Source organism: Plectropomus leopardus, chromosome 15, assembly GCF_008729295.1.
Source record: "Plectropomus leopardus isolate mb chromosome 15, YSFRI_Pleo_2.0, whole genome shotgun sequence".
NCBI classification, from domain to species: domain Eukaryota; kingdom Metazoa; phylum Chordata; class Actinopteri; order Perciformes; family Serranidae; genus Plectropomus; species Plectropomus leopardus.
In genome coordinates, this window is record NC_056477.1 from 32,018,271 (window position 1) to 32,033,040 (window position 14,770).

General features: G+C 42.3%; 1 protein-coding gene across 1 annotated transcript in view; it reads left to right on the top strand.

The window, feature by feature from the left end:
* The window catches only part of LOC121954433 (cGMP-dependent protein kinase 2), a gene marked incomplete at its 5' end in the record, with an annotated part of 72,740 nt that overhangs the window by 35,555 nt on the left and 22,415 nt on the right, over positions 1-14,770 (top strand). Inside the window, 4 exons of the mRNA XM_042501930.1 lie at positions 10,125-10,188; positions 10,326-10,403; positions 11,667-11,761; positions 12,272-12,340. Of these exons, the coding sequence (XP_042357864.1) occupies positions 10,125-10,188; positions 10,326-10,403; positions 11,667-11,761; positions 12,272-12,340 (306 nt within the window). The remainder of the gene's footprint in view (positions 1-10,124; positions 10,189-10,325; positions 10,404-11,666; positions 11,762-12,271; positions 12,341-14,770) is intronic.

Sequence of the window (14,770 nt, forward strand, 5' to 3'; positions counted from 1 at the left end):
CTGAAATGAGTGTTCTCCATAGGGTGTCTGGGCTTAGCTGTAGAGATTGGGTGAGGAGCTCAGACATCTGAATTTAGCTTGGTGTAGAGCTGCTGCTCCTTCACGTCAAAAGGGGACAGTGGAGGTGGTTCGGGCATCAGATCAGGATCCTCCTGCGCACCTCCCGTTAGAGGTGTTCTAGGCACGTCAAACTGGTAGGAGGCAGACCCAGAACACACTGAAAGGATAACATGTCTCATCTGGCCCTGGGAACGTCTCAGAGTCCCCCAGAAGGAGCTGGAAACGGTAGTAGACTGCCTTGGCATGGTCTTTTCATTTTCCCCTTTGGGAAAACTCCAGAGCTCGACTCCTCCTATGCAAGTGGGTGACATGTCAAGAGACACTGTTTTACGAACCAAGAGCATTTAAAGGAGGGTTCTTAATTAACTTTACTGAGACTCCCTGTGGACATCTGCAAACACGTTCTGCTTTTAAGCCACAAAAAGTGTCAGTACTTGACACTTTACATTGCAAGATGCTGTGAGAGACAGGCATTCCTGAGGCCTCATCTAGTACATAACAGGATGTAAGACATCTAAATGACTTCCTGGGGTCACTTAGGCATGCAAAGTAACAGTTGTTCATCACCTCTCCTTGACACAAGGACTGAAGTTTGGCGTGAAGGACTGGAGACAAACTTCTACCAAGAATTTGGGAAGGACAACAGGAGTAGATGATGATCTTCATCCTGAAATTTAACCCCCTGTATACTTGTCCCTCACACACACACTCTTTCTCTGTCTCTCCCTTTCTGTCCCAATCCATACAAACAAACAGAAGTCCTCCACTCTCAGTACCTCATTTTCCCCCTGCTGAGACAGGCAGGACATGTTGTAAATTCATTACGCATTCTTGTGTGCATAACATCTGACGGAATCACTTGAACCAAGGTTGTGAGTTAAGTTTAACTTAATTCCCTAATCTTTCTCTTTGTAGGTAAGAGTTTGTCTCTGTGCTTTGATAAATCAGTTGGACCAACTCCCATTCTTTTATCATTTAATTTGAATGAGTTAGGTAAAAGCATGTTTCATTCCCTTTTTGTGATGGAGCCATACTGCCATCTTGTGGCCTTACTTATCAGTAATCTCGTAACCAACTTTGTAGTTATATCTTATTTTGCATTCATTGTAGATGAATTGTTCATTGTTCATTTGAATCCATGGGATAATTTTATGTTATTTGTGGTCATTTAACAGAAATGAGCCAAGGATCTTCAGAGTCATGTGTTATTTTATAAATTGCCTTTAGGTCTCCTAACATGTATTTGAAATTACTGTGATGAGACTATAGTGGTGATGTGACTTTACACACAACAGGTTAGATCGCGTAATTCGTGATAAAGTACAGAGAAATAAATGTCCCCTAAATTACATTAAATCTTTTAGAAACTAATGCCAGATGTACGATTGTTTGGCACGAAAGTTCGCTACCCCGCCTTCCATTCGAACCCCAAATTCAGAGATAAATCTTAGTGAGCTCTCAGCTCAGAGCTTCTTTCTTTTCTACTTTTCCTTTTACCGCGACGCCTCCCATGTATCCTCGCTCGTACCTTTCCCTTTGTTCTAAAATTTTTACAAAAGGAGCCGCGACTGCTCATCAGAGCTTTGCTGAACTTTAAGTTTTTCGAAGCCTCTTCTTCTTTTTTAGTTTCTTTGACGTTTTTCTAAACACCATATATTTCACTTCAAATAGGCTCGAGGTAATAGTCTAAAGTAACTTCGTCAGGCCAGCAAGACTACTTTTGAATATTTTTGCGAGTTTAATTGAAAAAGGACCTTCTTCAATCAGCCATCAACTCTGCCACGGATCTAGAAGCAACACCTGCTGTACAAACTGTCAGCATCCGTCGCTTGCCCTCAAAGACTTTGTTTAAAGACTTTTACCGGTTCGCTGAGGCGAACACCGAGGCCAGTTAAAGACCGCTGCACACTGACTCCATCAGCCCTACCACCGCCGCCTTTCAGTGGGTCACCTTGTCTGGAAGACGCGCAGCAGGCCTCCACTGGAGCGAAGCGACGACCTGGACTTCCTCGGAGAAGTCTGTTCAAGTCAGCAAAAGTAGGCGAAATATCCCGAAGCGTCCATCAAGGAGTTTCTCCAGAAACAGCTGAAACTCCCAACGGACACTGTGAAGAACATCACCTTCCATCGGATCCACCGCCTTGGAGGGAAGAGACCAGACGGCCGGCGCCCGAGACCCATTGTTGCGAAGTTTGAACACTTCAAGCAAAAGGATCTGGTGAAGAGCCGAGGCAGGGAGCTGAGAGGAACGGACTTCAGCGTGAACGATCAATTCCCCAAGGAAATCCTGGAGCGCCGCAGATGCCTGTTCCCAATCAGAGAAAAATTTATCGACGGAGGATCCCGGGCTATCATCACTGTGGACAAACTCTACGTTAATGGACAGCTGTTCCGTGATCCAGAAGTCACTCCTTGGCTCTACTGAATGCACGTCCTCTACCACACTTAAAGGTAGTCTCCGAGTAAGGTAATACAGAACACAGAACAATTCCTCCACTAATTTCCTTTTGGGCCTTTATTAACTAAAATCACAGTGCACGTCTCATAATGTACTGTTTTCCTTCCAGACTGTTAATCTGTATATTTGTGTTACCTGTTCTGTTTGTTTTGTTTCCTGTTGTAGTTGTTGTAATGTGTCACCACTTATGCTTAAATCCATCGTGTTTCAATGATGCTCAGTCCAACTACATATTTTACAAAGATAAAGTTGTCACAGACATACACACGCACACATACAAGAAAACAAATATACAACAACTTGTTTATGCATGTTCCTCAGAAAGGCAGCTGCACATATCTAACACACACACACACACACACATGCACACACACATACACACGCACACCTCCACTTATTTAAATTACAATTTACACTCAATAAGTTAGTTTAGATATGAACACGTTACGGTTTGTCACTTGGAATGTGCGTGGAGTTGGATCACATGAAAAACAACTCAAAATTTTTGAACACCTTAATAACCTTCAGGCAGACATTGTTCTACTGCAGAAGACTCACACATCCAAAGTAGGACATCATAAACTTAGTTCATCACAGTTTCCTCACACATACTTAGCTAGCTATAATACCAAACAAAGAGGCATAGCTATTTTAATTAGTAAAAAAATTAATTTCACTTGCAATAACACTGACCCAGAAGGACGATTTATAATAATCAATATATCGACACATAATACAGAGTTATGCATTGCCAATATATATGGTCCAAATGTTGATGACCCCTCCTTCTTCCACAGCTTTTTCACTGCACTTTCAGCACACTCAGACACAACACTTATAGTGGGAGGGGACTTCAACATGGTACTCAATCCAGAATTAGACAGACTTAGCAGAGCAGGTAGTTATTGCCACTGGCAATCAAGTGATATAATAAAACAATACATGAGTGATTGTGGTCTCTGCGATGCTGGCGCTGTTGTCACCCCACACTCAAATACACCTTCTTCTCACCAGTCCACCACTCTTATTCCCGTTTAGACTACTTTTTAACAAGTAACTCAATTATGATGGACATCTCTGACACACAGATTCACCCTATCACCATCAGCGACCACGCTCCAGTCACTCTCTGACAATCACTAAGAAAACAGTCACACCACCATCTAGACATTGGAAATTTAATACATCATTGCTTAAGGACCCAGACTTTATTAAATTGTTTAAAAAAGAAACAAATGACCTGCCTGACATCTCCCCCTGTGTTCTTTGGGAGGCGGCAAAAGCAGTCATGCGAGGTAAAATAATTTCTTACTCCGCATACAAGAAAAAAAAGGAGAAAGCTCTTGAAATAGAATTAGAACAGCAAATTAAAGCTTTGGAGACAGTGAATTGAGAAAATTAAAACTGAAACTAAATGAATTACTTGACAGAAAAACACAATTTCAGCTACAGAGATTGCTCCTGGAGAACTTTGAACACAGCAACAAATCCAGTAGACTCTTAGCAAACCAACTAAAACAGAATAAAGAAAAAGTAACAATTTCCTCAATGAAGAACTCTGCTGGGAAAACAACCCGTGTCCCAGAAGAAATAAATAACACATTTAGGGATTTTTACAAAAACTTAAACTCTAGCAAACGCTTTTTTAAGTGCAGTTGAACTACCACAATTAAATAATGAACAGATCATGGCTTTGGAGTCACCTATTTCAATAGAGGAACTTCATGAAGCCCTCCAGCATATGCCGAACAAGAAAGCCCCAGGACCCGATGGTTTTCCGGCAGAATTCTACAAAGAATTCTGGCCAATGCTCGCACCAATTTTCAACAGAATGGTTGCCGAAATTAAGGAAACTTCCATACTCCTCCCTAACATGAACCGTGCAAACATTAGCCTCCTCCTTAAACCAGATAAAGACCCATTACTCCCATCTAGCTATCGTCCTATATCACCTATAAATGCAGATTTAAAAATCATTTGCAAAGCGCTGGCTAGAAGAATTGAAAAAATAACACCTCACATAATACATCCTGACCAAATGGGGTTTATCAAGGGCAGACACTCTACAAATAACACACGCAGACTAATCAATTTAATAGACTACTGTAACATTCAGAATAAGGAAGCCATAATAGTCTCATTAGATGCTGAAAAAGCTTTTGACCGGGTGAATTGGAAATTTCTCTTCGCTGCATTACAAAAATTTGGGTTCGGAGACAACTTTCTATTCTGGATCAAAATATTATACAGTTCACCCAGTGCTTGTGTCAGAACAAATGACCAAACTTCTCCAAGCTTCAATCTCCAAAGGGGCACCAGGCAGGGTTGCCCACTGTCTCCATCCCTTTTTGCCATATTTATCGAACCACTCGCAGCTGCAATTCAGCAAAATAATAATATCAAAGGGATTCGAACAGCAAATGTTGAACCATAAGATAAGCCTTTATGTTGATGATGTACTACTTTTCCTTCAAAATGCACAAGCCTCTCTCTCTGAGACAACAGCACTTTTTTCTTCAATTTTCTTCTATTTCAGACTATTCTATTAATTGGAACAAATCGACATTCCTACCTATAAACTCTAACTTCAAGAGTGGGTCAACCGCCCCACTACAATCGGGAAACATTAGATACTTAGGTATCAACATTTCCGCCAGGCTGTCTGACCTGACACGGCTAAATCACATTCCCCTACTTAAAACAATAGAGGATGATCTCACTCGGTGGAGGAATCTGCCATATCGCTTATGGGAACAGTTAAAATATAATGGTCCTGCCAAAAATAAATTATACCTTCTCAATGGTTCTATCTCAACCCCCCTTCACTTGGTTCAAATCATTAGACTCGAGCATTTCCAAATTTCTATGGAAAACTAAACCACCACGTATAAGTTTAAAAACTCTTCAAAAGGCTCACGGTGATCAAGATCACGGTGGTTTGGAGCTACCAGATTTTTATAATTACTACTACCTTGCCAATAGACTACAATATATCTTAAAATGGATTACAAAAAGTCCACTAGATCAAGCATGGTTAGATATTGAACAGACATTTTGTAAAGAAACCCAAATCGCTGACCTGCCATTTATCAGTCCCATTATCAAAGGACATAGCTGCTTTAAGAGCATTAATATTAGCACTTCTCTGACAGCCTGGTGGGAATTTCTTAAAATAAATAGGTCTTCACCCATGCCATGCAGACATACGCTCATCTGGAACAATCCTGATATCCTGCAAAATAAAAAAACAATAAACTTCACAACATGGTACAATAAAGGGATAAGACATCTGGAGCATATCCTCCAAGGCAGTAACTTCATTCCATTTAATGAGCTGGTAGCACTATATGGTATTAACAAGAACAAATTTCTGGAATATCTTCAACTTAAATCCATAATTCAGGCAAGGCTTAACCTTAGCCAATTGAACTTAGAGTTGCCACCAATAATAACAGATTTTCTAAAGCTCTCATTTATTATTATTTAAAACAGATCTAACAGTCTCTCTTCCAATCTCCAAATGGGAGAAAGATTTATCCATCAACACAGACCCAAATTTTTGGATGCAAATTTGTTCAAATACCTTCAAAATGACCCAAAGCGCCAACTTACAACTCATACAGTACAAGGTTCTCCACAGAACACACTACACAGGACAAAGGATGTTCAAGATGGGCCTTACACATAGAAACGTCTGTTTGAACTGCACGGGTGGCCCATTAGATACGTATATGTATATGCATGCTGTTTGGCTTTGTACACCGGTCAACATATTTTGGCAAAAGATTTGTGAAGACCTATCGACATGTCTAGGGCACCCCATCCCTGCCTCCCCCTCACTTTGTTTGCTAGGTGATCTTACTAACATCAATATGGACACTAACAAATCCTACATGCTCCTTGCAGCTCTAAGCATTGCCAAGAAAACTACTATCCTCATGAATTGGAAATCCAAAAAGAATCTAACTATAACTCAATATAAAAATCTTCTATGAGATCACATCTCCATGGAGAAAATGTCTGCCTGTACAAAAAAATCTACTCACAGAATTTGAACATATCTGGACCTTAATAATTAACTTCATTACATAGTGTCGCTGGGGGTCAGGGCTTCGCCGCCCTGACTTCTGGGCTGGTGGCGGTGGATTCCGGTTGCCGCAGGTACCCGGTGGGGGGTGCGGGGCCTCTGCCTCCTCAGTGTGGGGGGGTGCTCTGGGGGGCTGGGGGGGTTGGTGGCCCTTGGGCTCTGCCTGGGCTGCTTCGCTGGTGCGGGTGGGTCTGGGGCTTTGGGGCCTGGTGGCCTGGGGCCCGTGCTGTCCCCCGGCAGGGGGGCGTGCCTGCCCGGGCCCGGCCCTGGGGGGCGGGTCGGTGCCTGCTGTGGCATCTCGGGACAGGCGTGCCTCCGGGTGCTCCGAGGGATGGGGATGGGGGTGGGGGGGCATGTTGGGTGTCTGGGGGTGGTGGGCCCCCTGCTTGGTCGGGCTGGCCGCCCGGGCGTGGGTGGGTCCATAATGTCCCGGCTCCGGGCCCCTGGCTGGGGGCTTGCCGTGCACGGGGGGTTGGTGTCCTCCTGGCCTGCTCCCGCATGGGTGGTGGGCCTCCGTCTCGGGTCCTCTGGTGGCTCCTTGGGTGTTCGGGTGCAGCCCCTGGGCCGGTAGGCCTGACTCCCTGTTGGCCAGGTGGGGACAGTGATGGGGGTAAGTTTCAGGGCCAGTCAGGAAGCTGGCCACATGAGGACAGCCCCCACTTTACCTCCTTGTCGACCCCCTATCCCATTACATCGCACCTCATAAGACACTAGGGCCTTGAGGGGCGGGGCCAGTGGGTGGGGGGTGGGGCTGCGTTATGGCGGCCTGGCCCCCCTCCCTGCTCTGGTCATTGCACCGCCCCTTAATTTTAATTGCACAGGAGACACTGAGGGCATGGGGGGCGGGTGGGGCATTTTGGGAGACTCCACCATCTGCCAGCGGTGGGGCGCCCATGCCCTGGCCATTCCCCCCATTTTAAATTACACAGTAGTCACTCACACATCTTATAACAAATATCTAAATACACACACCTTCACATGCATACACCCTGCATCCATGTTGGACGGGGGGTCGGCGGGGGGGCGGGGTGGGGGTCTCCCACTGCCTCTGTCCCTGGCCCTGCAGGGCTGGACAGGGGGTCTGTGGTCTGGGGTAGTGCGTCAGTTCTGCTGCGGGGGGTGTCGCCGGGTGGGCTCTGGGTTGGTGGTCGGCCTCTCTGTGCGGGACTGGGCTGAGTGGTTGCTTGGGCCCTGCTGCTGTGTGGCGGTTGCCCTGCCGGGGGTTTGGGTAGCTCTGGGATGGTCTGGACACTGTCTGCGCCTGTGGAGGGTTTGGCTTCTGGCTGGGCTGGGGGCCTGCTCTCCCCGGTCTCCCTGGGGTTTCGCCCCTGGCTGGGGTGGGGGTGGGGGGCCGCTGGGGCCCCCCGCCGTCTTCCCACGGGGTCCCCACGGGGTATATGGGTTGGCCCTGTGGCTGTGGGCTCAGATCGTGCCGGGGTTGGTGGCCTTGGGCTGGACCGGGGGGCCTCCTCCTGTCCCTTGTCCCTCTGTGGGCTTCCCCCACAGAGGGACCTGTGTTCCCTTGCTTGTTCCCCCTTGGGTGGGGTGCGTGGCTGTCTCTGGGGCACGTGGTGTTGGGTCTGTCGTGTTTAGGGGGGCTGTTGGGTCTTGGCCTGCTTGCCCCTAGGAGTTTGGGGGGTGTTGTTACGGCCCCCCCCATCAACTACAAACCACATCCAATGACAAACCCTCACACACATACACACACACACACACACACACACACACACACACACACACACACACACACAGCACACACAGCACACAACTGTTATACAATCACACACGTACAACAGTTACAAATATGGATGTTATCAATGTCAAGGTTATGTTGGGTAAGTATTTATGCAGTCTGTTTTTTTTGGGGGGGGGGAGGGGGGGTCTTTTGTTTGTTTGTTTATTTTTTTTATTTATTATTTACTTTATTCTATTTTATTTTAATTTTTTTTTTCTCTAATTACTTACTTATTTATTTATTTTTTCTTTTCCTCTTTTTTTTACTCATTTCCTGCCTGCTTCCACCATTAATACTGTTGTAAATATTTGCAGCTGTCATTATTGTAGTTAGCATTGTTGTCATCGTTTTCATTGTCGTTGTTGTTGTTATTGTTGCTGTTGTTTTTGTTGTCTCTTGTGTCTTCCCCTCCCCTCTGTGTCCCCCAACCTCTCTCTTTTCTCTCTCCCTATCCACTCTAACGTTGTGCTGTCCGGTAGCCTTGCCAATAAATCTCAGTACAGACTGCAACAGGAAGAAGTATGTCAGACTCCTCCTTTGCAGAGCAAATCTGTTTTGGCACCTCAAGGCATCCAGACCTCTCATACTGCATGCCTAAGCTGCCGAACAGGACAGGTTAAAAAAAAAAAAAAGTAGGCGAAATAACATCTTCTATTGATCAGAGTTGATGTCATATAGCAATGTTGTAACCAAATTGCTAAATTTCAGTTTACTATTCAGCGAGTATTCCCACTCTATACGGTCACATATTTCAACCCACTATCATCCATAATTAATGATTTACATCACCTGAATAAAGGCTACCTTACCTTGGTTCCCTTTCACTTGTTTAACTTTATATGCAATATCCCTTCCTCTATTTAATCATCATTCTTACAAAATAAATAAAAGGTTTCATTTATCGCCAAGTCATTGTCTGTGGATTATTTCATGAGAGAAACAAGATCAATGTATACAGGATAAACGGTACAGATTGTGAGATTGATTAAAGTGATAATGTGTTGAAGCTTTTAAAATTTAAAATTTATTTTCTCTTAAATGGAGAATGGTGCCCCTTTTACTTTAACGAGTGCAAATTCCAAATCACTACAAAAGTGTTTCTGTGAAGAGGGAGTGCTTTGCTAGACCTGCTGCCCCTGTGACCTCAAATAGGCGGATGGATGGATGGATGGATGGATGGATGGATGGATGGAATTAATAAAGAAATGATCAGGTGAGGGTAAAAGCTGCAAAGACAACACGACAGGCTGTATTAAAATTCTCCATGCAGTAAAAACTGCTGGTAATATTTAAGGATACCAAGTTTGTATATTTCAAGCCAATGCCATACACATTGTCATACACATTGTCATAAACATAGTCTACGTTTAATAACATGTGCAAACACAAACTCATTGATTTGGATAATTCTGTCAATTTTTTAAGTTTAAACAGTTTTTTTCCTAAATAAATGTTTTTTATTGGCAGCTATCCACTGTGAGGATCCAAGGACAGAGACAAATTACAGTTTGTAGGCTTTATAGATAGAACTGAATTGAATTTTTAAAATTTCATAATTTCATAATGACAATCATTTAATTGTATAACTATCATTGTTACATCAATAAAAAATACTGCATGGTATAAAAATCATTAATAATTATCAGGTAGAAACCCAGGTCAAGGTTTTTTTTTTACATTTTCAACTTGTTTTATAGAAATTCACCACAAAAAAATTACAATTTTTTTCAGTTCGCTCTATATGATCGATCCCAAATGACTATGTGTATTTGTTTCTCTTTCAGTGTGTCTTTGCTCCAAGGACTGCCTGAGGAGAAACTAGCCAAGGTTGTTGATTGTCTTGAAGTGGTGAGTATTTCCACTTCACCATCATTTTGGCATAGTATCTTAACATTTTTTCACTGGTTCCATATAGCATGAAGTTCTGACTAAACCATTTGGGATTGTAACTAAGTGAGAGAACTGAGTGACCTTTTATTTTTCAGGACCATTTTGAGAAAGGCGATTATATCATTCGAGAGGGCGAAGAAGGGAACACCTTCTTTATTATTGTAAAAGGGGAGGTGAGATATCTGCACAATCTTATCAAACTTGCCTTCTCAAAACCTTCATATTTTCTCAATGGAAAGCAAACATTTGGTTGGAACCTGAACAAAGCAGGTTGGAGTTAGGTGTAGATAGATTAAACCACAAGGCCTTTTTTCAGTCTGAGTTCTTGCAGACCTGCCAGCCCTGGGCAAAGAGTCCCACTGTGATTACCTAGATATGTAAGATGTAAATCACTGCTGGTAACACAATGAAAATCTGCACATACCATAATCTGCTTACACATGGTTCGGAGCACATTCTTTGCATACATGCAGCAAAACAGACTAAAAAGTAAGCCACTGATATGATTTTTTTTTTTTTTTAAATAACAATAACAGAATGTTTACAAAAATATCTGCAGATTATCTGTAAATTGGTAATTTGAATTAGTCCAACTGCCTAAACATAGCTTACCAAGGATCACTATTGAATATTGAATTTAGGCTACACACTTTACACATATACATTTTGGAAGGAGGGGACTATGCCATGAGTAGCTCACCATCAAGGCAAGCTCACATGATCATCTCTGAAGACCATAAAAAAACAAAAACTGACCTATAAAGAGGTCAAGAGGAATGTGAATATTTACACATAGTAATTTCATTTCTGTTGTAAAACATTCTCAAATGAAAAATCTTGTGGACTTCTAATCTGAAACAGCATGCTTAACTCATTTCCCCAAAATCTCCTCTTGAACAGGCTGTCTGTTTAATGAAGAAAAGGTAATAAATAAGAATACAAGCAAGTATACAAAAATAGATTTAACAAATATAGCACTAAATAACAGATTTACTCCTCAGCTTCTTAAATAAAACATACTTATGGCAAGGCCACAAGAAAGCAGAGGGAAGGATGGCTGTGGATTGCCAACCTTCAATATCTGCCCTCAATAACTTGCTTTGTGATATAGGGGTATCATAACCTTAGACCTGAGGGAGGGAAATCATTTTGCAGCAGTTGCAATAAAAAGGGGGATGAGTGCAAATATAAAATTCTTAGATGACATTAAGTTTCGAATATATACACTAGATAGATAGATAGGATGGACGGACAGACAGAGGAACTACATTTCAGGAAATAATTCAAAGCCTGTATTCAGAGTGACTTAAAGTAAGTCTGACAGTTACAAAATTATTTTCTCAGTTTTAGATTCAAATGATAAAACAACAGACAGCACTGTGACAATACAAACAATAGCTGTTACTGTGTCTCCTTCTAATCTTTCCTATCTGTAGGTCAAAGTCACTCAAAGCAAAGAGGGGGTGACTGAACCACAGGAAATAAAGACATTGGGGATTGGAGACTACTTTGGAGAAAAAGCTCTCATCAGGTACAAACAGCAGCTTCACAGAAAGCTGACAACAAAGTGCAGAACCACAGGCACACAGCACCACACATACATTACACTACGAAACGCATAAATGAAAGCGAGTCAAATCCATACATTTAAAAACATGGTTTTAAAGTAGGCTAACGTATGGCTAATGAATTCATCGGAATGTGTCTATAGAATCAAAGGAGACATGGGACATAATTTTGCATATCTAGTGTGAGTCAGGCAAATCGAAAATACGAAGAATTAACAGTTTATTAATAGTTTAATTTTCAGGTTACAACTGTAAATTGTGTTGCAGTATTGCGATACTTATGAGACAGGAAGTGAAAGCTCTCTTCATCAGATACAGAGCATACTGTGCCACACGCATCATCACATTTATCTGAACTCACACTGGGCTGACAGAGGCATGCAACATCACACTGCAGTATACTATGTATACTGTACTGTGTACTTCTGGGTTTGTGTTGTTTGTTTGACTGAACTGTGCATGTATGTTGATAGTGAGGATGTTCGCTCAGCCAACATCATCTCTAATGAGGATGACACACACTGCCTGGTGGTGGACAGAGAGTGAGTAGCTGCATTTTTTTTAAGCATGCTATTATGTACAGATGGACCCATATACAAGACCCTTTAGTTAAATGTTGCTTGAATACCTGATAAAAGGTGGCATTTAAGGAATAGCACAAACTCTACAAAAGTAAATAAGTACATTTCCAAAGTCATAAACTGTTTTTTCAATAACTGCTATGTATTATTCATAGAGATAAAGGAGAGTGAAGGCCTGTAATCACAGCATCTCTACATCAACTGATTATGATTGTAACTTCATGTGATATCAATGTGGGTAAACTGTTGGCAAGATTTTTTTTTCTATTAGAAAAACTGTCATTTAAAAACACTTTTTGCCAGAGAGGTTAAGAGCTAAAGTGAAAAAGCCTGGCAATATGTTTCGCTTTCATTCTCTGCATTCTGGTAGGGGTTTGTTTTTTTTGCACTAGTTTATTATGAAAATATCTGTTTATGTGAAACACAAAATTCAGAAAGTGACAATTTAAATATCAAAATATAACAGAGCAAAAGAAACTGTGTTGTGATGTACAGGAAGGACGAGACAAAGATACTGAGTTGAGTTGAGTCCATTTACTTTCACTTCAGAACTGCAGCAACAGATGATTGGGAGTTTGTTTTGGCATGCCAAATCGATGATCACCAATCATCTGCTGGTAAAAGCTAAAACTGCGCAACAATACTCCCCAAAATTGCATTTCCCAGAATCCCCTTGTCAACTCTGAACTCTGCCTCTTAAAGAACCAACAGCCTGTGGTGAATAATGTGGGACACCACACTGTAACATTTGTTCTATTGATTTTTAATTTAAAATGCAAATCAGATACCAAAAAACAAACAATGGTTCGTTTTTCATACTTTGGATTTTATGCTCAGATAAAAAATTGGAAATTAAAAATCGAGCCACAAGCTGAACCTGATTTTGATTTGTGTAATTAATTAATTTGCTTGTGACCCAGCAGTTGCTCCTGTTAACTGGCTGCTACAGTGCAGTTCCTGTCTGCCTCACTCCAGGCTTATGTGAGACTGCTTTCACTATAAAAGAAGCTGCCTGCATCTCTGCAGAGGCAGAGACGGACCTAGTGCAGCAATTTAAATTCAGCCAGAGCTAACTGGTTAATCCAGTAAAGGCTGGTGGACAGGGACAGCGCTGGGTCTAACTCAGGGAGTTGGTGTTTCACTGGCTGTATTCGAGCTGCTACCGCCACTAACTGAAGGAAAGTCTCTGCTGTTTGCTCTCCTCCCAGCTGAGGAGACTCACAGTGAGGTGGAGGGAGCCTGGGCTCCAGGATGGAAACAGACCAGAGTAAGGCCTGGCTCACTTTGTCTTGTATTGAGGCTGCTGATGGGCTGTGGGACAGAGCCAGGCGGCTGAAAGTCAAGCCAGGGGCCCCTGGAGTTGGAAAACCAGAGAGAGGGTGGGGGGCTGCGGGGTCTGTGCCCACTGTGACCATCCTCCAGTGTCCACACACCCCTAACATGACCCAAACCCTCTAAGGGTCTGTACTTTATCAGAGGAGGGGGTGACTGATTCGGAAAAATATTTATAGCTTCTAGGAGGGTCAAGATGAAAAAAAATACAAATAAATAAATCGCATCCCAGTCATTGATTTCCTCTGATATATAAAGCAATTAGCTTTGGCTAAATTTCAGTTTTTGGTGATCCCACAACACATTTTTTTGAATTCCCTTTCTTATTATTAGTGAAATAATGTGACAAAAAGGAGTGACATATAAAGGTGAATATGACAAATGCAACAGACATACATCAATACATGCAATATATGTAAAAGCCATCCGGCAGTTGTTACGCCCGACCTAGGGAATACCTGACGTTACACAAAATGAACACTAAATCAACTTTCTACATTTATCATATTGCTGAAACATGGGATGTCTGACAAAACTGTGCAAGTCAAACTCCATAGTGCCAGTTTACGATCAGAGTGCCCACCAGAAATATGACAGAAAAAAAATACGGAAAAAATTCACAAAGCTACCCGACCAAAAACGAAAATGGACGAAATTTCCAGAGGAGCCCCCAATTTATGCTATGTCTGGCTTAGGGGATACCTGACATAACACAAAATAACCACCTTCATTTCTCCCAAATGATGACCCAGAAAACAAAATAGTAATCCTCAATTGTTTAATTTCTCTCAAAAATTAAATAGGCATCAGGGGGAGGCTTAACACAATACACAAAAGCATCTTATTTTTAAACTCACCTAGAATGAAAACAAATAAGACAATATTAGGCTACCTAACTCCCTACCCAGAAAAACTATTTACGATTTGTTACAAATGCTCAGAGGGCACTATAGCGAACTAAAACACTCAAAAACAGCGATCACATTGGAAGCCAGGAAGAAGGCTGCGGCGTGAAATCTCCATGGATCTATTATAAATCTGGATACAACCAAGTCAAGT